This window comes from Loxodonta africana, chromosome 7 (assembly GCF_030014295.1).
Source record: "Loxodonta africana isolate mLoxAfr1 chromosome 7, mLoxAfr1.hap2, whole genome shotgun sequence".
Lineage (NCBI taxonomy): Eukaryota > Metazoa > Chordata > Mammalia > Proboscidea > Elephantidae > Loxodonta > Loxodonta africana.
The window spans coordinates 112,666,544-112,691,573 of record NC_087348.1 but is presented as its reverse complement, the minus strand read 5'-3'; the positions used below and the strand labels follow the sequence as shown (position 1 = coordinate 112,691,573).

Sequence of the window (25,030 nt, the reverse complement as noted above, 5' to 3'; positions counted from 1 at the left end):
CAAACCAATGCCGTCGAGTCACTTCCGACTCATAGCGACCCTATAGGATAGAGTAGATCTGCCCCATAGAGATTCCAAGGAGCTCCTGGCTTTCTTCCTTTAGTCAAGTCAAATGCTGACTAACACTATGGCAAGTACTTTCCTATACTTCTTGTCATGGATCTCCATAAAGTAGATATTATCCAAACAGAAGTTGAGGAGTTATAAGAAAAAATCCTTTGAGTTTTCCAGCTTTGGAGACTGGGTAGCTTGTGTCTGAAACAGAACTATTTAAGACATGCAAATCTTGGTCCTTATAATTGGGTTTATCCTTGGGAGCAATTCACAAAAGAGGGATCATGGGGTAAGAGAGATCTCAAAGCATAAGCCAGAAGGGAGGAGGGCATACTGAGAGCTGCAGGGTGTCATAACAGTCTGGGAAGCTTAGAACCAAAATATCAAGATGCCAAATTTGGAGATGAAGAGGGAGCAAAACACAAAATTGATGATATAAATGGTGGTAGTGGTAGCAGGTATGTTGGGAGAGGGGGCAGGGAAATGGAAGAGAGAGTACAAAGAGCCAGGATAAGATGCATGGACATATACGGGGATGGCCCAGAGCAAGTTTCACAGCCAGGGGTTTCTCACCCCAAAGTCCTTTACCATATGGGCTTACGTGCTGGTTCTTAAAAGGACAGATCTTCATCAGACAAAAAGCTATGACCTTATAATTTCTGCTCTAAACTGTGACACTTTTGAAAGTGAAAGGGGCAGTAATAATAAATATGACAGGATAAGAGGCATAAATAGTAATTGTTCTGGGCAAACTAGGAGGTAGGGTCAGCCCACCCATCACTGATGGAAGGAAAGGGAAGGGAAAAAGGGAGGGGAAGGGAAAAAGGGACAGGAAAAAGGGATGGGGAAAAAGGGAAGAAGGGAAGAGAAAGGAAACTACTTCATGCAACATGGAATAGTCCAAGAAAATGAGTTTCCAAAGGACTGATGAGTAATCATATTAGATCTTAACTTTTTAAAACTATTTGAATAAAATTAATCCTAAAATGTATCACGTTCTTATTTGCCTCAGTTAATAAGCTGTACTAAATATAATTTTTTATTATTTTATTTTTGTTGTTGAGCATACACACAGCAGAACATACACCAATCTAACAATTTTTACATGTACAATTTCAGTGATATAGTAAATATAATTTAACTTTCCCATGGTGGTCCACAGACCATAAACATAACTAGGCCAGAATGGAGAGAGATTCCAGGATAAAATCCTAGCGCCCACTTTCTTAGACATGTCTCTGATGCCAGCCTGCTCTTTAGTGGATTGTCTCTCCTAAAACAGTAAAGTGAAAGATAGATTATGACCTTTTGGGTCATGGTTTCATGGTTACCCTTGTTCAAAATTAATTATTGAAACATATGTTAATGTTTACTCAAGCACTTTTCTTGTTGGCCAAAAAATGTTATTTACTATCATCATTAGTGTTTGTTGACTGAGCAGCATTAACAATGCCTGGTTTTACTGCATAATTGACATGGTGTCTCATATTCACTCCAATCTGTTCTCTCGTTTGCAATAAGCATAATGCTGGTGCATGAAAGAAGAATATATGTGTTTACATATATCTATAAGGCCTTATCCTAAAGCGTTCCTCATAATCATCAAAGGAAGACAATTACAGAAATAAAATGCAAATCATACCAATGTTAAGCTTTTACCAGAAAAAAATTTAAAAGCACATACAAATTAAAATATTTTTTGTGTTAAAAAGAGCGAATGATTTGTTAAAATGCCCACATTATAGATCAACTTTTTCTTGAAAATTTTTTTTGTAATAGCTTTTCACATTCCAAAAACATCTTGTTCCACAAACTGAATGAGGTAAGACAAGACAGGTAGTCTCTGACTTACGACGTATTTGAGTTATGATGAACTGTGCTTACGACTGTCCTTTGTTTTTGGACATCTTATTGTTAGTATATGTACTATGTACAATGTTGCAGCATGTAATTTGCTAATGTTATCATTCTCAAATGCTCCCTTGAAGATGTTCTATTTCATGATTTATTGTTCAAAATGCTGCCATATATGTGTGGCTACCTACTACTAACTACACTGACTGGGATCACAACAGAAGGTCCTGGGCAGATGGAGAGAAAATTGTAGAACAAAAAATCAAATTCACAAAAAAGTTCAGGCTTGCTGGTCTGATAGAGGCTGGAGGAACCCCTGTGACTATGGCTCTAAGACACCCTTCTGACCTGGAAATAAAGCCATTCCCAGAGACCACCTCCCAGCCCAACAATAGACAAGCACATCAGATAAACAATAACACTCAACAGGAATGTACTCCTTAGAACAATCAATTACAAGTTGATAAGGCAGGAAGGGATAGATAGATAGAATGAAAGAAAATAGGGAAACTAGGGCAAAAATGAGGAGAGTGCTAAAACAATGTGGGGAATGAAACCAAGGTCATGAAACACTTTCTGTACAAACTATCAAGTGGGAAACTAATTTGCTCTGTAAACTTTTACCTAAAACACAATAAAAAAAATTATCATTAAAGGACTAAAATACAAAATCTGCATACATTTGTGAAATAAATCATGAGGTTTCTGGGGTGGGGGGGGGCAGGCGGGATACTGCCGTATCGATTCAGTTTTCTAAACTAAATCAGGGGCTTCAGTTGCTTGAAAGCATGGAGCCAAACGCTGATAGCTTTGCTAAAGCCTATAGGCAGATTTGGGAAGCAGTGATATGTTACTGCAAAATATCTGAAGGAAAGGACCACACAGACAACACTCACTCATTTTCTCACTAGAAACACCACCCCTATTCCCAGGAATAGGCCTGGTGATCCAGAATTTTCCACCTGTGGAGTTATTACCACAGCTGACAAAATGCCAACGACGTCAAACTCTTCTTCATTGTCAGAGTAAATTTTTATGATTTGTGTATTTTTTTATGTATTAAAATATATCTGTAAATATATGTAATGTTTCTAGCCCCCAGAGACAAATAAAGATTGAATTTATAAAGATGCTGATAATAAAAGGGAATAGTAATGAAAACAACGATAGAAAAATGGGATATTTGACTTATGTCAGAATCATCTTACAACAGTCATCGGAACGGAACTCCATAAGTCAGGGACTACCTGTACTGAAATATTAGCAAGCACAAACCCTTTTTCCCCAGGATGATAATTACAATCATTTAGAAAGATAAATGGTTTTTTAGGTCGGAAAGATAAACAGTTCTGCTGTCCTCATAAACATATATCTAGAATTCTGTTTCATATTAACACACATAAACATGGTACAATTAATAATAAATACATTAGCTTGGGTTCTGTAAACTACCAGTTAACATGTGGCCCCTTTGAAATCGCTAAGACAATTAAAACTCCCTCTTGCCAAAAGGTCTAGGTGATGAGAGACTGCAGTGTTAGTATACGTGAGGATAATCATTTTACCCTTTTTCTGTTTAAACCTGGAACCATTTGTTTCACTGGATCCTAACAAACAGTGAAGAATCAGGCAAGCATTGCCAAAATCAGCTTTTTCAAGATCAGAAAAATTTTAAGGAAATATACTGTTTTCTAGATTCAGAAATTTCTAGTGAATGTTCTAATGACAGTTTGTCCTGATAACTTCCAATCTGTAGTTATCTGTAGCCTGAGCTGCTGAGCTTCCGATTTCTATGTCCAACTACCTATTCAACATTGACATTCCCATAGGATGTCTAATAGACATCTCAAATTTCACATGCCCAAAGCAGAGCACTTGACTCCCTGCACCACACACTTGCCCTCCACCCAGTACACTCCATCTCTTTACTTGGCACCATTGCTCCCAGTTGCTCAAGATAAGAACCCTATACGGTCCTAGATTAACCTTCCCTCAAACCCTAATACGACAGTAAGTCCTGTTGGCACTACCTCTAGTAATATATTCTAAATTCTGACCACTTCTCATTATAACCCAGTGATAAAACTATGGTCTTAGTCGTCCTTATCTGTTGTCTGCTTCCATTTTTACCCCGTGTGGCAAGCTGCCTATCCAATATCCATTGCTCTGTTCTTCCATATTAACAGAACTCTGATTTTATTCAGAGAGATGTGCCCAGCTGAAAAAAACAACTACTTTTCCAAGCTGCCTTCGGCACTTGGCATGGCCATGTAACATAGTCTGACCAATGAAATCAAGTGCAAGTTGCTGTCAAGCTATTTAAACAAGGGCCAGAGCAGATGCTGTTGGTGCCCTACACAACCCTTGCACTTACCATTTCAGGCACACTGGCCTGATTTGCAGTGGTTAGAGCCTTCATTTCTCTGCTTGAGTGCCTTCTTTTGCCACTGGAGTCCTCTGTTCTTATCTGAAATTTTTTCCCCTATAGGTAAGGTGTTGTTTCTCTCTTGATGCTTTCACAATTTTTTGTCTTTAGTTTTCAGATGTTTGATTATAATGTACCTTCACATGGATTTCTTTGAGTTTATCCTGTAGTACAGTTTGCTCAACTTCTTGAATCTATAGGTTTATGCCATTTTTGAAATTTGTGAAAAAGTTGTGCCATTATTTCTTGAAATACACTTTCAGCCCCATCCTCTTTCTTTTCTCCTAGGGCTCCAATGATACGAATGTTAGATTATTTTTTTAGGATGCTACGAGTCAGAATTGACTCGATGTCAACGGGTTTTTTGGTGTATCCTCATCTCAGAGTTGTTGTCTGCTGATTGTCTTTTTTTATTCAGGTTGATGTCTTCCTGGTTCTTGGTATGGTAAGTGATTTTCAGTTGAAACTTGGACATTTTAAGTATCGTGTTACGAGACCCTGGATCTTATTTAAATCTTGTTTTTTTAGCAGGCCTTTTTTGACAATGCTCTGGTAGGGGAATTTACTGCTAGTTGGTGGTGGAAGTGCAGGTTCTCAACTCAGACTCTGTTATACCTGGTGGGGAGGGGCTCCGCATAACTGCTGGGTAGAAGTAAGAAAGAGTTCAGGTTCCTCACTAGTCCTTCGCTAATACCACCCTGGCTGGTAGGGGAAAAGGTGCCTTGTTACGGCCTCTTATGTAGCCTCCAGTGACACCAGTAAGAAGTGGGTGGCCTCATTACTTTTCAGCAGTGGTGAAAGTCCTGATTTTCCACTAGGCCTCCTCTGATGCTACCCCAGAAAGGTGCCTTACTTATTACAATGGGGTGAATGTAGAAGTCCAGGCTCCCAACATGGTCTCCACTGACACCACAGATGAAAGAGAGCCTTGTTAATACCCTAGGGGGATGAAAGTCCTAGTTCCCCACTGGGCTTTCTCTGATGCTCCTGGAAGGGGTGTTAGGAGCACCAGTGGGTCAAGGGATCTGGATACAGCCTGGAAAGCAAGAATAGAAGTCTAGACTTTCCACTTGGCCTTTACTGGTGGGGGTGGAGGTAGGGCTACATTTTTTTTAATGTGATGTTTTGCTAGAATAGAGCAGTTATTGACTACAAGTGTTCTTTCTCACTAGGCTTCCCCTTTCCTGTTCTTTTTACTAGAGAGACAAGGCTTTTCTTGGGGATTTTTTTTTTTTTTTTTAACCTGTATCTGTTGGTGTTTCTGGGTTGCCAGCTTCTCTAGCACCTGGTCTGGGCAATATGAAACAAGGAGGAAACTCACCAACTTGTCTTTCCTTGGGTCTTGAATTCCCTAGAAAGCCCGCCACCTTCCCTCCTTCCCTCTCTTGCCTCTCTCCCTCCCTTTCAGCCTCATTTCCTTCCCTCCTTTCAAAATCATTCATTGAATTCCTATAATCACTCCACAGTGTACTAAGATTTTAAAATTTACCTTTGAGTTTGACACCCCAGGATTTTACTCCAGGTCTATTTCACTTTGTTTCTTTTCACAGAAACAAGAAACTGGAAGAACTTGTAAAATTTTATTACTCTGTGTGCGATAAAGTATGGTGGAGGGAGGCTAAAGGAGGTATAGTCAGGGCCATCCAGGAGGTAAGAGATTCAATCAAATTAAAAAGGATTTTCAATGTGCCCAAAGAATACAGCACCACAATTTACTCAACTACCAATATACTGACGTATCAGAATATTTAGAAGTTTTTACAAACTATATTTAATTCATCTAGAAACTAGCAAGTAAAATTGTGATTCCAAATTAATATCTCTCAGCAGGAAATGACCCTTTAAGGATAAGAAAGATGGACACACAGAAGAGCACTGTTTTAAAGGACCTTTTCTGAATTCAGATGTGAAAAGTTATGCTTTAATATTCATCTGCTTTTGTTCTTTGAAAATACGTCTTGTGGCAGATAAGAAGGATTTGGTGGATCATGAAGCAATACTGAGATTTTTTTAGAAAGCATTTGATGAGATTCTATGAGCAAGATCAATGGCTAAGGTGTAAGTCACAAAATAAAAGGTAGACCAAAAGATTCAGTAGAGAAAAATGAGACTTTTGGTTGAAGATGAATGAATACAACAGTTTGCTCCATTCTCAGATCCTACTAAAATAAGCAAAGTGATTTTTTTTTATATTAACTTTTATTGAGCTTCAAGTGAATGTTTACAAATCAAGTCAGACTGTCACATATAAGTTTATATACACCTTACTCCGTACTCCCACTAGCTCTCCCCCTAATGAGTCAGCCCTTCCAGTCTCTCCTTTCATGACAATTTTGCCAGCTTCCAACTCTCTCTATCCTCCCATCCCCCCTCCAGACAGGAGATGCCAACACAGTCTCAAGTGACCAAAGTGATGGTTTTTAAAGTATAAACCTACAAGGACAAAAATAATGGGAGCTGGAACCTAAGCTGGCAGCGGATAAGCCAGGAAGCAACCTGACAAAGTATTTCTGGAAGTAGGGGGTCAACATAAGCCTAGAAAGAGAAGAGTTGGCTAAGAAGCATCTGGACACCTAGACCTCTCACTGACAGAAGACTAAAGGCATATTTTCTAGAGAAGGTACACCAGAAAAACTATGGACTGGGGAATATTGGGCACAGTAGAGGGCAGGAGCACTATAGTGGAAATCAGGGGAGTAAATGAAGGTTGCATAGTGCATGTCTAAATCTCCAGTCTCTTCCTTCTCCTCAGCTCCCAGAATGATGGTAGTCCAATTTATACCCTGTCTAGGCAGAATACTAGAAGTGTTTTCTCTGAATTCTTATCACTCTGAGACAGAAAACTGAAAGATACTGACATGGGGTTCTACAAGAAAATAGCCTAGCCTGATTACCATACAGTGAAGCCTATGATCTACAAGCACCACACACGTGTTCTAGAGCTTTCCATCAGCTTTCTAATATGTCACTCTCAAACAGAAGCAAGCAGTCATGGATCACAGTCATTTGAGGAGAGCAGCTCACAAAACAGACAAGGTAGGTCAAATACAAACAGAAAAACATCTTTTGAAATAAACTCTGCAGAAAGAAAAAAACTTCACAAATGCATGATTAATATCTTTATTAACTACATTCATAAAACAAGAACCAAAAGATCAAACCTGTTGCCGTTGAGTTGTTTCTGACTCATACCAACCCTACGGGATAGAGTAGAACTGCCCCAAAGGGTTTCTAAGGAGTGAATGGTGGATTCGAACTGCTGACCTTTTAGTTAGCAGCTGAGCTCTTAACCACTGCACCACCAGGGCTCAAAAACAAGAACAAATACTATAAAAAGAATATAAGGAGAACAGAGAGGAATTTTAGAAATTGCAATAGCTGAAATTAAAAATGCAACAGAAAAACTGGAAGAAAAACTGAGTTAATCTCCCAAAATGCAGAGCTAAAAGCTAAAAAAGATGAAAAATATCAAAGATAAGAAAGTTAGAGGACCATTCCAGAAAGCCCAACATCCTAACGACTGGAAGCCCTGAAAGATAAAACTGAGAATATGGAAGAGAGAAAATCATCACAGAAATAATTCAAGAAATTTCTTACGTTCGAAGACATGAGTTTCCAGATTAACAGGGTTCACTGAGGGGGACCAGAATATCCACACAAAGTATGACTCAAAAAAAAAAAGAGAGATTATTCCATGCCTCTAAGTGCAATCTTTTGTATTGAAGAGTGGTTGGGATAAAAACCTCAAGAATAAGGTGGCAGAAAAGTTAGAAAGAACAGCCAGGAAATGATTGACAAAGTGTCTGATTAAAGTGTTATGTGAGGAGGGGGGCCGAGATGGCTGACTAGGCAGACACTACCTCGGATCACTCTTGCAACAAAGACTTGGAAAAACAAGTGAATTGATCACATACATGACAATCTACGAACCCTGACCATCAAACACAGATCTAAACAGTTGACCTGAGTGACAGGTGAGCGAAAAGCTGCATCCTGAACCAGCGACTGCTTCTGGAACCCACAACCCACCCCACAGCCTTGAGCCCCGGCGGTTCCCTGGTGCCGAGTGGCGGGGCTGATTGTGGCTTGCTGAGTTAGGGCAGGCACGGGACACAGCCCTAACCCCTAGCCCCCTGGGGTAACCTCCGTAGAGACAGCCAGCGCAAGCAGGCTGCACACTGAAGGGGCTAACGAGAGAACGAACAACCACGGGGACGCAGCGACTGTTTTCAGAGCCTGGAGCCAGCGTCCCAGTCAGAAAACCTTGGTGCCGGGCTTTGGACTGAGCACAGGGGAGCTAAGCACGGCATCCTGAGACGGTGCAAACGCGGGACGCAGCCCTAGCCCCCAGAAATGGCCTCGCAGGGATGCGGCTGACAGGAGGAGAAGTCACCGGGAGGCAGCAACTGGTTTTGGAGCCAGGAGTGAGGCGTACCAGCCGGGTAACCTTGGCGCTGGGCTTCGGACTGGGAGCGGAGGAACTAATCACGGCTTCTGAGACAGCACAAGCACAGGACAGAGGCCTGACCCTCGGGGGCAATCTTTACCCAGCCAGCGCACACAGTTGACGCGCCCCTTGGGAATCTCAGATAAAACAGTCATCCCAAGCAAGATAAGTAACTTTGGCTATATTCCAGGGTGCTATCTGATCCCTCCCCTCCCCTTCCCAGGTGGCTTCATTAAGCTTGGAATTACCTGGGCCAGGGAGTGAAGTGCTCTATGGTTTTTTTTCTTTGTTTGTTTGTTTTGTCTTTTCCTAATCTGTTCTCCTGGCTTGAGAGAAGCAACTACAAAAAACCCAGGGAACAAGAATCCTTCTCTGACTTCCCAAAATTGTACTAAAAATACAGAACAAGCTCCAGCCAAGCATCTGAGATCCACAGTCTTGGGCTTTCATCCCTACAGGGAACAAGGTGGCTATTATAATGCAAAGGCAATTCTCATAGGGATCTGACTGTAATTGTTTTAGCGGATTACTGGAAAGACAAGTTTCCCAGGTCTGATATCTCTACCTATTAAACAGAGCCCTCACTGACCCACAACAGGGACCTGAGGGCTGAAGCTCCACTCAAACCACCTAACCTCCTTTCATAGGGGTCTGAGAATAGTGATATCTACCAATCTGTAGAGGTACATGCATTGGGTGCCTAAGGTACAGCTGCAGAGCCTACCCACCAAAGTGCATCAGGAATAGAGACACACCTACCTCACTGGCACTTGGGGGAAGCCTGTCAGCATCCTGCCCCCTCCCCGGAATGTGACCCCTGCTGCTACTAGAATCTGGTGCACACAACTATCACCACTACTCCTCTAAGCAAATAGGTGACAGTCTACCCCACACACCTGGTGACCCAAAATCAGATTCTACTCAAGAATAGTGAATGGACTCTTAGGCTTATATTTCTGGTAACAGCCCAAACCAGCTGGTAATAGGACATAAGTGATTCAAAGCCTACAACAATCAAGACAGTGCAATCTAGTAGCCCATCTACGTACATTGAAAGAAAACAAAACAAGATAAGACTCAGTGAGCAAATATAAGATAAACCATTACAATATCTTATAGATGGCTCAGAGACAACAGTCGATATCAAACCACACAAAGAAGCAGACCATGATTGCTCTACAACTCCCAAATTAAAGAATCAAAATCTTTCCCAAATGAAGATACAATCCTGGAATTGCCAGATGCAGAATATAAAAAAACTAATTTACAGAATGCTTCAAGACATCAGGGATGACCTCAGAAATGAAATAAGGCAATCTACAGAAAAAGCCAAGGAACACACTGATAAAGCAGTTGAAGAAATCGAAAAGATTATTCAAGAACATAGTAGAAAAATTAATAAGCTACAAGAATCCATAGAGAGACAGCATTCAAAAATCCAAAAGATTAACACTAAAATTACAGAATTAGACAACTGAATAGGAAGTCAGAGGAGCAGAATCAAGGAATTGGAATGCAGAGTGGGGCAGCTGGAGGATCAAGCATTTGACACCAATATAGCTGAAGAAAAATCAGATAAAAGAATTAAAAAAAAAGAAGAAACCCTAAGAATCACATGGGACTCTATCAAGAAGAATAACTTGCGTGTGATTGGTGTTCCAGAACAAGGAGGGATAACAGAAAATACAGAGAGAATAGTTGAAGATCTGTTGGCAGAAAACTTCCCTGACACCATGAAAGACAAAAGGGTAGCTATCCAAGATGCTCATCGAACCCCATATAAGACTGATCCAAAAAGAAAATCACGAAGACATATTATCATCAAACTTGCCAAAACCAAAGATAAAGAGAAAATTTTAAAAGCAGCCGGGGATAAAAGAAAGGTCTCCTACAAAGGAGAATCAATAAGAATAAGTTCAGACTACTCAGCAGAAACCTTGCAGTCAAGAAGGCAATGGGATGACACATATACAGCACTGAAGGAGAAAAACTGCTAGCCAAGGATCGTTTATCCAGCAAAACTCTCTCTCAAATATGAAGGTGAAATTAAAACATTTACAGATAAACACAGCTTAGCGAATTTGCAAAAACCAAACCAAAAAAAAAAAAAAAAAAACAAGAAATACTAAAGGAAATTGTTTGGTCAGAAAATCAATAACATCAGATAACAACAAATACAAGGTCACAGAACAGAACATCCCGATACCAACTCAAATAAGGAAACCACAAAAACAAATTAAGATTAATTTTAAAAAGAAAAAAATGCTCAAAACAGGGAATCATTGAAGTCATTATGTAAAAGATCATAATAATCAAAAAGAGGGACTAAATACAGGAGGCATAGAACTGCCATATGGAGAGGAAAACAAGGCGATATAGGATGATACAAGTTAGGTTTTTACTTAGAAAAATAGGGGCAAATATTAAGGTAACCACAAAGAGGTCTAACAATTCCGTAACTCAAAATAAAAACCAAGAAAAACATAACGACTCAGCAAACATAAATTAGAGTACTATGAAAATGAGGAACACACAATTTACAAAGAAAAACGTCTCAGCACAAAAAAGTAAGTGGAAAAATGAAATTGTCAACAACACACACAAAAAGGCATCAAAATGACAGCACTAAACACATTCTTATCTATAACTACACTGAATGTAAATGGACTAAATGCACCAATAAAGAGACAGTGAGTCTCAGACTGGATAAAGAAACACGATCCGTCTATATGCTGCCTACAAAAGACACACCTTAGACTTAGAGACACAAACAGACTAAAACTCAAAGGATGGAAAAAAATATATCAAGCAAACAACAATAAAAAAAGAGCAGGAATAGCAATATTCATTTCTGACAGAATAGACTTCAAAGTTAAATCCACCACAAAGGATAAAGAATAACACTACATAATGATTAAAGGGACAATAGACCAGGAAGATATAACCATACTAAATACTTATGCACCCAATGACAGGGCTGCAAGATACATAAAACAAACTTTAACAGAAATGAAAAGTGAGATAGACACCTCCACAATTATAGTAGGAGACTTCAACACACCACTTTTGGAGAAGGACAGGACTTCCAGTAAGAAGCTCAATAGAGACACAGAAGATCTAATTGCTACAATCAACCGTCTTGACCTCATAGACCTATACAGAACACTCCACCCAACAGCTGCAAAATATACTTTTTTTTCTAGTGCACATGGAACAGTCTCTAGAATAGATCACATATTAGGTCATAAAACAAACCTTTGCAGAATCCAAAACATCGAAATATTACAAAGCATCTTCTCAGACCACAAGGCAATAAAATTAGAAATCAATAACAGAAAAATCAGGGAAAAGAAATCAAATACTTGGAAACTGAACAATACCCTGCTCAAAAAAGACTGGGTTATAGAAGACATTAAGGAAGGAATAAAGAAATTCATAGAATGCAACGAGACTGAAAACACTTCCTATCAAAACCTCTGGGACACAGCAAAAGCAGTGCTCAGAGGTCAATTTCTATCGATAAGTGCACACACACAAAAAGAAGAAAGAGCCAAAATCAGAGAACTGTCCCTACAACTTGAACAAATAGAAAGCGAGCAACAAAAGAATCCATCAGGCACCAGAAGAAAACAAGTGATAAGAATTAGAGCTGAACTAAATGAAATAGAGAACAGAAAAACATTTGAAAGAATTAACACAGTCAAAAGCTGGTTCTTTGAAAAAATTAACAAACTTGATAAACCATTGGCCAGACTGACAAAAGAAATATAGGAAAGGAAACAAATAACCCGAATAAGAGAGGAGATGGGCTGTATCACAACAGACCCAACTGAAATTAAAAGAATCATATCAGATTATTACGAAAAATTGTATTCTAACAAATTTGCAAACCTAGAGGAAATGGATGAATTCCTAGAAAAACACTACCTACCTAAACTAACACAATCAGAAGTAGAACAACTAAATAGACCCATAACAAAAAAAGAGATTGATAAGGTAATCAAAAAAAATTCCCAACAAAAAAAAAACCCTGGCCCGGACAGCTTCACTGCAGAGTTCTACCAAACTTTCAGAGAAGAGTTAACACCACTACTACTAAAAGTATTTCAAAGCATAGAAAATGATGGAATACTACCTAACTCATTCTATGAAGCCACCATATCCCTGATACCAAAACCAGGTAAAGACACCACAAAAAAAGAAAATTACAGACCTATATCCCTCATGAACATAGATGCAAAAATCCTCAACAAAATTCTAGCCAATAGAATTCAACAACATATCAAAAAAATAAATCCACCACGACCAAGTGGGATTTACACCAGGTATGCAAGGTGGTTTAATATTAGAAAAACCATTAATGTAATCCACCATATAAATAAAACAAAAGACAAAAACCACATGATCTTATCAGTTGATGCAGAAAAGGCATTTGACAAAGTCCAACACCCATTCATGATAAAAACTCTCAGCAAAATAGGAATTGAAGGAAAATTCCTCAACAAATAAAGGGCAAAAGCCAACAGCCAACATCACTCTAAATGGAGTGAGCCTGAAAGCATTTCCCTTGAGAACGGGAATCAGACAAGGATGCCCTTTATCACCGCTCTTGTTCAACATTGTGCAAGAGGTCCTAGCCAGAGCAATTAGGCTAGACAAAGAAATAAAGGGCATCCGGATTGGCAAGGAAGAAGTAAAATTATCTCTATTTGCAGATGACATGATCTTATACACAGAAAACCCTACAGAATCCTCCAGAAAACTACTGAAACTAATAGAAGAGTTCAGCAGAGTCTCAGGTTATAAGATAAACATACAAAAATCACTTGGATTCCTCTACAACAAAAAAAAGAACATTGAAGAGGAAATCACCAAATTAATACCATTCACAGTAGCCTTCAAGAAGATAAAATACTTAGGAATAAATCTTACCAAAGATGTAAAAGACCTATACAAAGAAAACTACAAAGTACTAATGCAAGAAACTAAAAGGGACCTACATAAGTGGAAAAACATACCTTGCTCACGATAGGAAGACTTAACATAGTGAAAATGTCTATTCTACCAAAATCCATCTATATATACAATATATTTCCGATCCAAATTCCAATGACATTTTTTAAAGTGATGGAGAAACAAATCACCAACTTCTTATGGAAGGGAAAGAAGCCCCAGATAAGTAAAGCATTACTAAAAAAGAAGAAGAAAGAGGGAGGCCTCACTCTACCTGATTTTAGAACATATTATACAGCCACAGTTGTCAAAGCAGCCTGGTACTGGTACAACAACAGGCACATAGACCAATGGAACAGAATTGAGAACCCAGATATAAATCCATCCACATATGAGCAGCTGATATTTGACAAAGGCTCAGTGTCAGTTAATTGGGGAGAAGGTAGTCTTTTTAGCTGGCATAACTGGATATCCATTTGCAAAAAAATGAAACAGTACCCATACCTCACATCATGCACAAACGCTAACTCCAAGTAGATCAAAGACTTAAACATAAAGGCTAAAACGATAAAGATCATGGAAGAAAAAATAGGGACAACGTTGGGAGCCCTAATACAAGGCATAAACAGAATACAAAACATTACTGAAAATGACGAAGAGAAACCACGTAAGTGGGAGCTCCTAAAAATCAAACACCTATGCTCATCTAAAGACTTCACCGAAAGAGTAAAAAGACCACCTACAGATTGGGAAAGAATTTTCAGCTATGACATCTCCGACCAGCGCCTGATCTCTAAAATCTATATGATTCTGTTAAAACTCAACCACAAAAAGATAAACAACCCAATCAAAAAGTGGGCAAAGGATATGAACACGCACTTCACTAAAGAAGATATTCAGGCGGCTAACAGACACATGAGAAAATGCTCTCGATCAGCAGCCATTAGAGAAATGCAAATGAAAACTATGATGAGATTCCATCTCACTCCAACAAGGCTGGCATTAATACAAAAAACACAAAATAATAAATGTTGGAGAGGCTGCGGAGAAATTGGAACTCTTATACACTGCTGGTGGGAATGTAAAATGGTACAACCACTTTGGAAATCTATCTGGCATTTTCTTAAAAAGTTAGAAATAGAACTACCATACAACCCAGAAATCCCACTTAAGAGCCTTTACACGAACAGATACATGCACACCCATGTTTATTGCAGCACTGTTTACAATAGCAAAAAGCTGGAAGCAACCAAGGTGTCCAGCAATAGATGAATGGTTAAATAAATTATGGTACATTCACACAATGGAATACTATGCATTGATAAAGAACAGTGACGAATCTGTGAAACATTTCATAATACGGAGGAAACTGGAAGGCATTATGCTGAGTGAAATTAGTCAGATGCAAAAGGACAAATACTGTATAAGACCACTATTATAAGTTCTTGAGAAATAGTATAAACTGAGAAGAACACATTCTTTTGTGGTTATGAGACGGGGGAGGGAGGGAGGGTGGGAGAGGGTTATTTACTGATTAGTTAGTAGATAAGAACTACTTTAGGTGAAGGGAAGGACAATACTCAATACAGGGAAGGTCAGCTCAACTGGACTGGACCAAAAGCAAAGAAGTTTCCAGGATAAACTGAATGCTTCGAAGGTCAGTGGACCAAGGGCGGGGGTTTGGGGACTATGGCTTAAGGGGACTTCTAAGTCAATTGGCATAATAAACTCTATTATGATAACATTCTGCATCCCACTTAGAAGTGTGGCGTCTGGGGTCTTAAATGCTAACAAGCGGCCATCTAAGATGCATCAATTGGCCTCAACCCATTTGGATCAAAGGAGAATGAAGAACACCAAGGTCACACGATAACTATGAGCCCAAGACAGAAAGGGCCACATGAACTAGAGACTTACATCATCCTGAGACCAGAAGAACTAGATGGTGCCCGGCCACAACTGATGGCTGCCCTGACAGGGAACACAACAGAGAACTCCTGAGGGAGCAGGAGAATAGTGGGATGCAGACCCCAAATTCTCATAAAAAGACCAGACTTAATGGTCTGACTGAGACTAGAAGAATCCCGGCAGTCATGGTCCCCAAACCTTCTGTTTGCCCAGGATAGGAACCATTCCCGAAGACTACTCATCAGACATGGAAGGGACTGGACAATGGGCTGGAGAGAGATGCTGATGAAGAGTGAGCTAATTGTACCAGGTGGACACTTGAGACTGTATTGGCATCTCCTGTCTGGAGGGGAGATGGGAGGGTAGAGAGGGTTAGAAACTGGCAAAAGGGTCACGGAAGGAGAGACTGGAAGAAGGGAGCAGGCTGACTCATTAGGGAGAGAGTAAATGGGAGTATGTAGTAAGGTGTATGTAAGCTTACATGTGACAGACTGACTTGATTTGTAAACTTTCACTTAAAGCACAATAAAAATTATTAAAAAAAAAATCTCAGAAGCTCCCAGAAAGAAAAAAACATAAACAAAAAGTTCACCTACAAAAGGATCATTAATCAGATGGCATCAGACTACTCAACAGCAACAATGGAAGCTAGAAAATAATGGAGTGATATCCTTAAAATTCTGACGAAAAATTATTTTATTACCTAAAATTCAACACTCAACTAAACCATCAATTGAATATAAGGGCAAATGGACTTAAACTGTCATTTTAAGATATATAAAACCTCAAAAAAAAATTACACCCTATGAACGCTTTCTCATATTGCAAGTAGAAGTGTTTCACCTATACAAGGGAATAAGCCAAGAAACAGGAAGACATGTGGGCCAATAAACAGTGGGTATAACACACCAGAAAGGGGCAAAAGAAATTCCTTGGATATAAAGAAAGATAAGGCAAGAGCTGTGCAGTAGGCTTAGAGAGTAATGAGGATGAACTTAGCTGGTGAGATGTATGCAGGGTTGCTTCGACAAGACTGACATCAATAGAATACTGCATGTGTTAGAGCAAATTAAAAGGAGAGTTATACAACTGGGCAGCAAAGCACGGTTTGGGGTTGTGCAACTAAAGGATGATAAGTACACAGAAGGATAAGCACATGAAAAATACCAGACAGTTATTAACTCCAGGAAAAACAAAATGTTGTGCAGGAAAAGAAATCACAGATTATTATATGGCTCAGAGGTGAACAGTATTTATAGTCATAACAAGCAAAATGGAATATTGATCCAACCAAAATTATGATTGGATAGAGGATGGAGGAATGGGAAGTGTGTGTGTGTGTGTGTGTGTGTGTGTAGGGGAGTGGGGACAGATGGGGCATGAAAAAGGGCTACATTTTCACTTTCATTATGGAAGTCAATAGGTAATGCCTAAGACTGATAAATCAAGAAGTAGTGGTATAAGCATGTTATTTAGAGATACGAGGTAAATCACAAAAGAATCAGTGAAAACAATTGAAAGTGGTTTCCATTACAGGAGTAGAAAATTGGAGAGGGAACAAGAAATTGCTGGGGTTTTTTGCTAACAATATTGAAGAGCCAGATGACTTTTCAAGCTATGTGTATAGGTAACTAAGTCAAGAAAGATCTGGATAAAAGTTATTTTCCAGTGAGAAAAATATTTTAAAGCAGTAATTCATACTATATGCCTCCACTTATGCAAGGATAATGACATTTTTAAAAACAACATCTCAGAACTCATACATTTGGAGAATCTATGCAGTTTCTTCGTTGATCTTAGAATTGCTTAGTGCATCTGTGGAACTCCTATTTGAAACTGACTTTCAGAGACAAATTCATTAAACGTTAACTTTAATAACCTTGAGTATATCAGACTGCATAACACATTGGCAGCTCCTCAGGGAGGTGATGTTGCATTGTGATTGTTGTATAGATTTCTCTAGAAAATCTAACAGATTTCTCTGTTAGAGTAGCAGAGGCTGGGAGAAAGGTTGGGCCATGGAGTAGCTGCTGGGGTTGTGGAGAGGCACAAATTGAAGGATGTAGGGGAATACATCTGAGCCATACCCACACAATGACTGATTGTATGGGCATTAATATGGAGCAAGATATAACTTCAAACGTTTCTAATTCATGTTTAATGAGTCAAAGGTATACTGCATTGATAAAATAAAAGTTATCTACTATGTAAAATTAGCAATGAAATAAATGTACAAAAAAGAAATTCTTGGAAATGAAAACATGATTCCCAAAGCTAAAGGATCTCAACAGCAGCAATAAACAATGAAATGTGATCACTGTGGAAATAAAAATTAGAAAACTCAAGAAATTCCTCCACAATGTAGGATTAAAAAGGTAATGATGAAAATTATGAGAGAAAATACAAGACATAGGAGTTCTAGGTGATAAGAATAAAGCAAGACAGTAGAGAATTATGAAAGAAAGAAATGGAAGAAAATCTCACTTATCTGAAAAGATTTCAATCTTAAGCATAAAAGTGCTCACCAAGTGCTGTGCAGGATTACTGAAAAAGGATCCATACCTAATAAAGTTACCCTGGTGGGTTTATAAACTCCAAGGGGAAAAAAAAGAAAATCCTGAAAGCTAAAAGTCTGCAAATGTTAAAAAAATAATAATTAAAAAAAAAAGAGCCTGGTATAGACACTGGCTGGCACTTGGACTTCTAATTTTTAAGACTCAATGCTTCAAAACAATGGAAGTAGAATTACAGAGTTCCTGTATGAGTATGAAAATTAAGGCATTTTGGGCAAACACTTAAGAAGCTAAGAAGTATGCCACCTATGTTCATTTTTATGAAAAGAATACTGAAGGAAGTACTTAAGTCAAATTAGAAATGAATCAGACTTTTTTTTAATCAAGAAAGGGGAGATTTTGTATCAAATAACAATGACAAGGTAATCAGTAAAACTTACAGGTCTTAAAAAGGAGTCTTAAAAAGGGAATAACACAAAATTAATAACAATCAGGAACTAGCAATCCAGAATATTTCAATAGAACCTTGGAGATGGGATAAGACAGTGGGAGGCCAAAACATTATTAAAGATGAAGTCCTATTAGAGTCAACGGAGGTCAAAGTTACAGTTAAAATTCAAAATAAGAGAAGAAAAATACATATTAACAATGTTTGTAAAAAAAGTAAATTAACAACTTATAAAATAGGATCTAGAACTTCCATAAGAAAGAGAGGGTAAAGAAAACTAGACTAACAAAAGTTAGGAAAGTAAAAAGGGTCAAACAGTAATGTATTAATGACCATAAAATACTCTTTTTAATGGCAAAGACTTTCCAATTGAAATTACATATTTTTAATTTAGCTCTACGCCATTTGCAAGAGACACAGCTAATACGATAAAAAAAAAAAAAAAGGTTGAAAACAGCTTGAACAAAGATATTATAGACTAAAGTAAACAAAAAGAAAGCAGGGATGACAATAGTAATATCAGACGAAGTAAAATTCAAACAGAAACATGAAGTTATACTTGTGAGATATTTTATAATGCTAAATCATATAATATACTAAGAAGGTATAATATCCAAAAACACACTGAGAAGCAGAACACTGAAATATGTCAAACAAAAAGAGTTCGAAATCCAAGAGTGGGAGAAAAGCACAATTGCAGAAAAGATCTTTCTTAAAACTTGACAAATCAGACAAAAAATAACAGCGGATTTGAATAATATAAACATAGTAATAATAGCAACAATTAAAAAGCTCAATTATCTAACTTTTTAAACCTTTTTACTCAACCAGGAGAGAATATACATTTGTTTTCAAATGCCCAAAGGACTTTTAGAAAAGTTGATTATGTAATAGATGACAAGAATAATCTTAATGAAACTCTGTACCCATTGCCGTCGAGTTGACTCCGACTCATAGCGACCCTATAGGACAGAGTAGAACCGCTCCACAGAGTTTCCAAAGAGCGCCTGGTGGATTCAAACTGCTGACCTTTTGGTTAGCAGCCATAGCACTTAACCACTACGCCACCAGGGTTTCCTAATGAAACTGAAAGAGTACAAATCATATAGTCTATATTCTATGACCATGGTGGGAGGTGGATTAGAATGTAATAATAAAAATATAATTAAAATCTCCTATAAATTATATCTTCTTAAATATCTCTTGGGTCAAAGAGAAAATAAAATTTTAAATAAGAGATTGTTAAGAAAATGGCAGGTGCAAATCTGTGCTCAGGAGAGACTTTAGCTTTAAATGCATTTATTTAAAGAAATCATGAAAATAACTGAACCAAAAATATTCGACTCAAAAACCAGAACAAGATAAATAAAATAAATGATGAAAGGGCAAATGAATAAATAGTAGAAATTCATGAATGGGAAAACAAAAACAAAGTAAAACAAAATCTAGATGGCTCTGTAAAGAGATCAATAAAATACATCATTTATTCATTCCATAATTATTTGTTCTGGGCACACACTCTAAAAACAAATAAAAAGGACAAACACACATAAACATGACTGTTTCGATTAGGAATTTAGGCTCATTATTATGGCACAAATACAAACACCTGTAATCGAGAGAAATCATGGATAAATTAAAAGCAAATCCTGTTACCACAGTGATGTAGAGAATAATGATTCACTCACTTTGTCCTGTGTAAAAAGCTTCCATCTTAACCCTGTGCCTTTCTGTCCGCACTGTCTGGTCCTCTGTTTGCTCAGACAGCCACATAGCTCAATCCCTCACTTCTTTGGAGTCTCTGCTCAAATGACACCTTACCAGAAAATCCTTGTTTGACCACCTCATTCACACTCTTTTTCTTTCATCCTTTTCCTGCTTTATTTTTCTTCATATCATTATATGATACATATTTATATGTTTGTTATTTGTCTCTTTCACTGACACATAGGCCCGTCGAGGGAGCGTTTTTGCCTGTTTTGTTCACTGATATCTTTGGGTTGTTTTTATCTTTCCAATGCCTAGACCAGTGAGTGGAATTCCGACTCATAGCAACCCTATAGGACAGGGTAGAACTGCCCCGTAGGGTTTCCAAGGAGCACCTGGTGGATTCGAACTGCCAACCTTCTGATTAGCAGCCAAATGCTTAACCACTGGCACCACCAGGGCTCTGAGAGGAATACATATATATACATATATATATGTATGGAACATAATAGACCCTAAATAAATATTTGATGAATGAAGGTTCTTTTTCATTCTGTGTGTGTAGGTGACATGGTTTGATAAGCTACATAACAAATCCCTTATGAATGACGTTTCATGGTATTCACTGTCTAGTTTTTACATATTTCCCAATGGCATGTGCGACAGAGTCAAAGCCAACCTGGGCTCCTGGTGCTCTGGAGACCATGGTAGACAATGTCTGGTCCCATGTCTGCTGAGGTGAGAGGAATGGTTCCACATGGAAACCTCCAGTCATTTTTTATAACTTGTTTGTAGTTAAGTTGTACCCAAACAAGCTCTAAGGTTGCCTACTAAATTCTAAGTTCTTTATGGACAGGGTCTGTTTCTTAATGATCTTTGTATGAACCACACAGCTGGGTCAGTGTTGCTGTTTGATACATACTCAGTACACAATTTTTTTTTTTTCCAAAATAATGAGTAAAGTAAAGGGAAACAGCAATCTCCGTGACCTTGGAGGCTTTTTTGCAGAAATAAAGCGATATCTGTATCCAGCCTTAGATTTGAGACCTTCAATCTGCATCTTAGCCTTTGGTGCCACTGTTACGCTAAGGATCCAACATCTGCTCAATCCAGAATCCTGACCTGGCTACAGATACTCAGCAGACTGTTCCCTGCATCTCATCACAATCCATTTCCAGTGAAAGAAGGAATGCAGGGACTGAAGCCAGGCAAACCTGAACTCAAATCCTACCTCCTGTACTAATCAGCTGTGTATTCTCGGGTAAATTCCTGCTTTCTTTCTTTCTACCTTTCTGAGCCTCAATGTGGCAGAGGCTTTGCTAGTTTTCCATCAACATGCACTCTTCTTTATTTATTTTAGAACTTCTAAGCTTTAGCTGTGTCCTATAGGGTCGCTATGAGTTGGAATCGACTCGACGGCACTGGGTTCTGGGTTTAAGTTTTAGCTGGCCATATGGCTGCCCAGTTAGACCACAATCCCTAGCCTTCCCTGCAAGCGAGTTATGACTCTGTAACTCAGTTCTGGCTAAAGAAAAGTGAGCAGAAATGATGTGTACCACTTTCGGGTCATACTAAAAGGAACGTTCTTAGTCTATCATGTAAGACAGACATAAACTTCCATCTTAAGGCACTGTATTTTAGTATCTCTTCGTTACAATATCCAAAAACAAAAACAGAACCCAAACCCATTGCCACTGAGTCAATTCCAACTCGTAGCGACCCTATAGGGCAGAACAGAACTGCCCCATAGGGCTTCTAAGGCTGTAATCTTTACAGAAGTGGACTGCCACATCTTTCTCAGAGTGGCTTGTGGGTTTGAACTGCCGACCTTTCGTTTGGTAGCCAATCGCTTAACCACTGTGCCCCCACTGTTCCTCTATAACTAATATACTCAGTTTTTTTAGTTGTAAAATGAGAATTCCTAGTAGGGCTGTTGTAAAGAGGAATATGCAGTAGGAGTAAAAAATTGATGCTATTATTATCCAGACTTGGGCAGTTTTCCTTTGGCCAGACGTTAAAGCAGGTCTGAGCAGAAAAGCTAAAAGTTAAAGCAGGTCTGAACAGAAGAGCTAAAAGTGAGACACCTCAAGTGGCTGACTAGAGCGAAGTCAGCCACGGTCAAGATCAGTCACTACAGTAACATCCCCACTCACCTCCACCCCTGGCTCTGGGATCAGCCAGTGGCCAGTTGGCTAATGAAACAATATGAAGAGGAAACTTCGTGGTGCTGGTGGCAGGGAAGTAGGGACAGATATTTACGAAAAGGAATTTGGTTAAATTTCTATGATAGGGAATGCTATACAAATTCTACTCCTTAGCTCTCTATGAAATTTTTGGTTTAATATCCATCCTTGTTTTGTGGAGTTGGATCTATTTTGGGGTTGTGTTGAAGTGCTGAGTTGAGTCTTAAGTGCAAGAGTAGAGGGAAGTGTGGGACACCTGGTACAGCAAGACGGGAGCAAAATGGCCAGGAGGTGCTGCACTGTAAGAACCGAAGAGTGCACGAGGCCAGCAGTGTCAGTGCCCTGGGCGTAGGCACCCATCACCCAAGACACCAGACAAAGTCGCTAAAAGTTGGAAAGCTGTGATTTTCAAGCGCAGATCCACAGATCACACTATAGATTCTTAATTATAATCACTTGAAATTTCCCCCCACCCTCACCAAAAGTAATTTCCACATCCTTCTATTAATGCTGGAAACCCTGGTGGCATAGTGGTTAAGTCCTACTGCTGCTAACCAAAAGGTCTGCAGTTCGAATCCGCCAGGTGCTCCTTGGAAACTCTATGGGGCAGTTCTACCCTGTCCTATAGGGTCGCTATGAGTCGGAATCTACTCAACGGCCGTAGGATAGTAGGTAGGCTATTAAAGCTAAATTTTAAAACTCATGTATCACCAGGGAGTTTTTGGCATTGTTAAGTGTCAGCTTATTAAACAGAAGTTTCTTAGCACTTACCCCATTGTATTTTGGGCCTGGTTCTCCATGTTGAGAAGCTGCTGAATCTGGTTTATGGTTCTTGATTTTTAATCTGTTAGGAGAAAAAATTATCTAGAGTCCTAAAACGCTTACATTAATTAACCCATAAAATATGAACATTTTGCTATCAGCAAACCATTTAAGGTTAGTTTTTCTGAGCGGAGTAGCTCACGATTCTACAAAATGTTGAAACTTGGGCTTTTTTTGGCAGGGTGTCCCATGCAGCTATGATATTGATTAATAATAACTTGAAATATGTGGTACTGACTGAAATGAGCGCTCATTCACTATTTATTGAACAATAGCTCAGCACCAGGTACTATGCTCAGTACATGAGGATGAGTAAAATAGAATCATTACTCAAGAGGAGCTCCAGTTGGATATTCACAAACTTTTCTTTCATGTGGATCCCCTAAATGGTTTACCTTTGAGTAAATTCTTTCTTTAGTCCTTTCTGAGTTTTGCTAGAATGAATATACTACGAAATTTAGGACAAAAAGGTTAAGAATTGCCTAAAAATATAAATCTTACCATTCCTCAATGGTTCCATGGGCACTGGCACATCCTCTTGACAAAATAGAGATATCAGTACTTGCCTAAAGCAAAAGATTTTTCCCAGCAACAAAGTTTTAGTGAAAAATAATCTACGAGGATAAATGGACAAAGTATTGAAAAAGGACTTCAACTCCTCCGCATCACTGAATAAAAGTCAGTCAAACAGCAGTCGAAGTAGTAGGATGAGGAAGAAGGCTTCGGGCTCATTGCACTATCAAATCAAAGGAAATTAAGAGAAGTCCTGGAATTGTGTGTGGAGGGGTGGGGCAAGGGGTAGGGGCAGTGAATGGAAAGCTTGACCAGGATGAAGGGATGAATGATTTTGTAGGCTCTCAAATCCCTCAGTTTAATGTCAGGGAAACTGAGGCACAGACATACTAAGTGACTTGTCCATGGCCACACAACCAGAACCTAGGCCTTCTAACTCAGGGAGAATCTCTGCTCTGGATTCTGCAAAGGCGGCTCTTATATCCCTCGGTCCTACCACCCGCTGCGCTGCCCGGCCTTGACCCCGACCCCCGCCCCAACCCGCGCACAGCTCAGGCCCAGTCTCCCCGGAGCAGCCGGCCTGTTGGGGTCCCCCCCCCGGCAAGGGTCACCCGCGCCTGACCCGGGGGACGAGGGTCAGATCGCGAAGCGAGACCGGGGAGGCCTGGGGCCGGGTTACCTGCGCTGCGCGGCGCCCGCCGGAGAGGTCTGAGGCTCCGGGAGCAGGAACGCCTGGGCCTCCCTCCCGCCCCGCCTCGAGGGCCTCGCCACCCGCCGCCGCGCTCCCGCCGTCCGGGCTCGCCCGCCGCGCGGCCGCCTAGGCCGTTGCGGCCTCTCCCGCCCGGCTTACCGCGGTCCGCCGCTTGGCTCCTGGTTGCCATGGGGACGCGGCCCGAACTCGCGGCCGTCGGGGTGGGGGTGGGGGTGAGGGTGGCAGGGAGTGCCCGGCGGAGGCGCGGGCGGATCGGCGGGAGGCGGTGGCCGCGGGGCGTCTCGGGCCGCGCGAAACTTCAGCCCAGGCGAGTGCGACCTCGCTGCCCCGCTGCTGTGTGGCTAGTGTCAGCTCGCTAGACGCAGAGCTCCCTGAGAGCACCTTCTGAGTCATTTTTTCTTTGTGGCTTCCAGTGCCTAAAGCAGGGACCGGCAATAAACAAGGGCTCAGAAAGAATGAAATAACTAAGGAACAAAGAGTAAACAGCTGGG

The 25,030-nt window shown here is 39.8% G+C and overlaps 1 protein-coding gene across 1 annotated transcript in view; it reads right to left on the bottom strand.

The window, feature by feature from the left end:
• DEUP1 (deuterosome assembly protein 1) overlaps positions 1-24,708 on the bottom strand; it is a 107,648-nt gene extending 82,940 nt beyond the window's left edge. Inside the window, exons 1-4 of the mRNA XM_064289542.1 lie at positions 24,439-24,708; positions 23,710-23,762; positions 23,264-23,336; positions 22,749-22,876 (exon numbers count right to left, since the gene is read on the bottom strand). Of these exons, the coding sequence (XP_064145612.1) occupies positions 22,749-22,876; positions 23,264-23,336; positions 23,710-23,762; positions 24,439-24,708 (524 nt within the window). The remainder of the gene's footprint in view (positions 1-22,748; positions 22,877-23,263; positions 23,337-23,709; positions 23,763-24,438) is intronic.
• Positions 24,709-25,030: the final 322 nt, after the last annotated feature.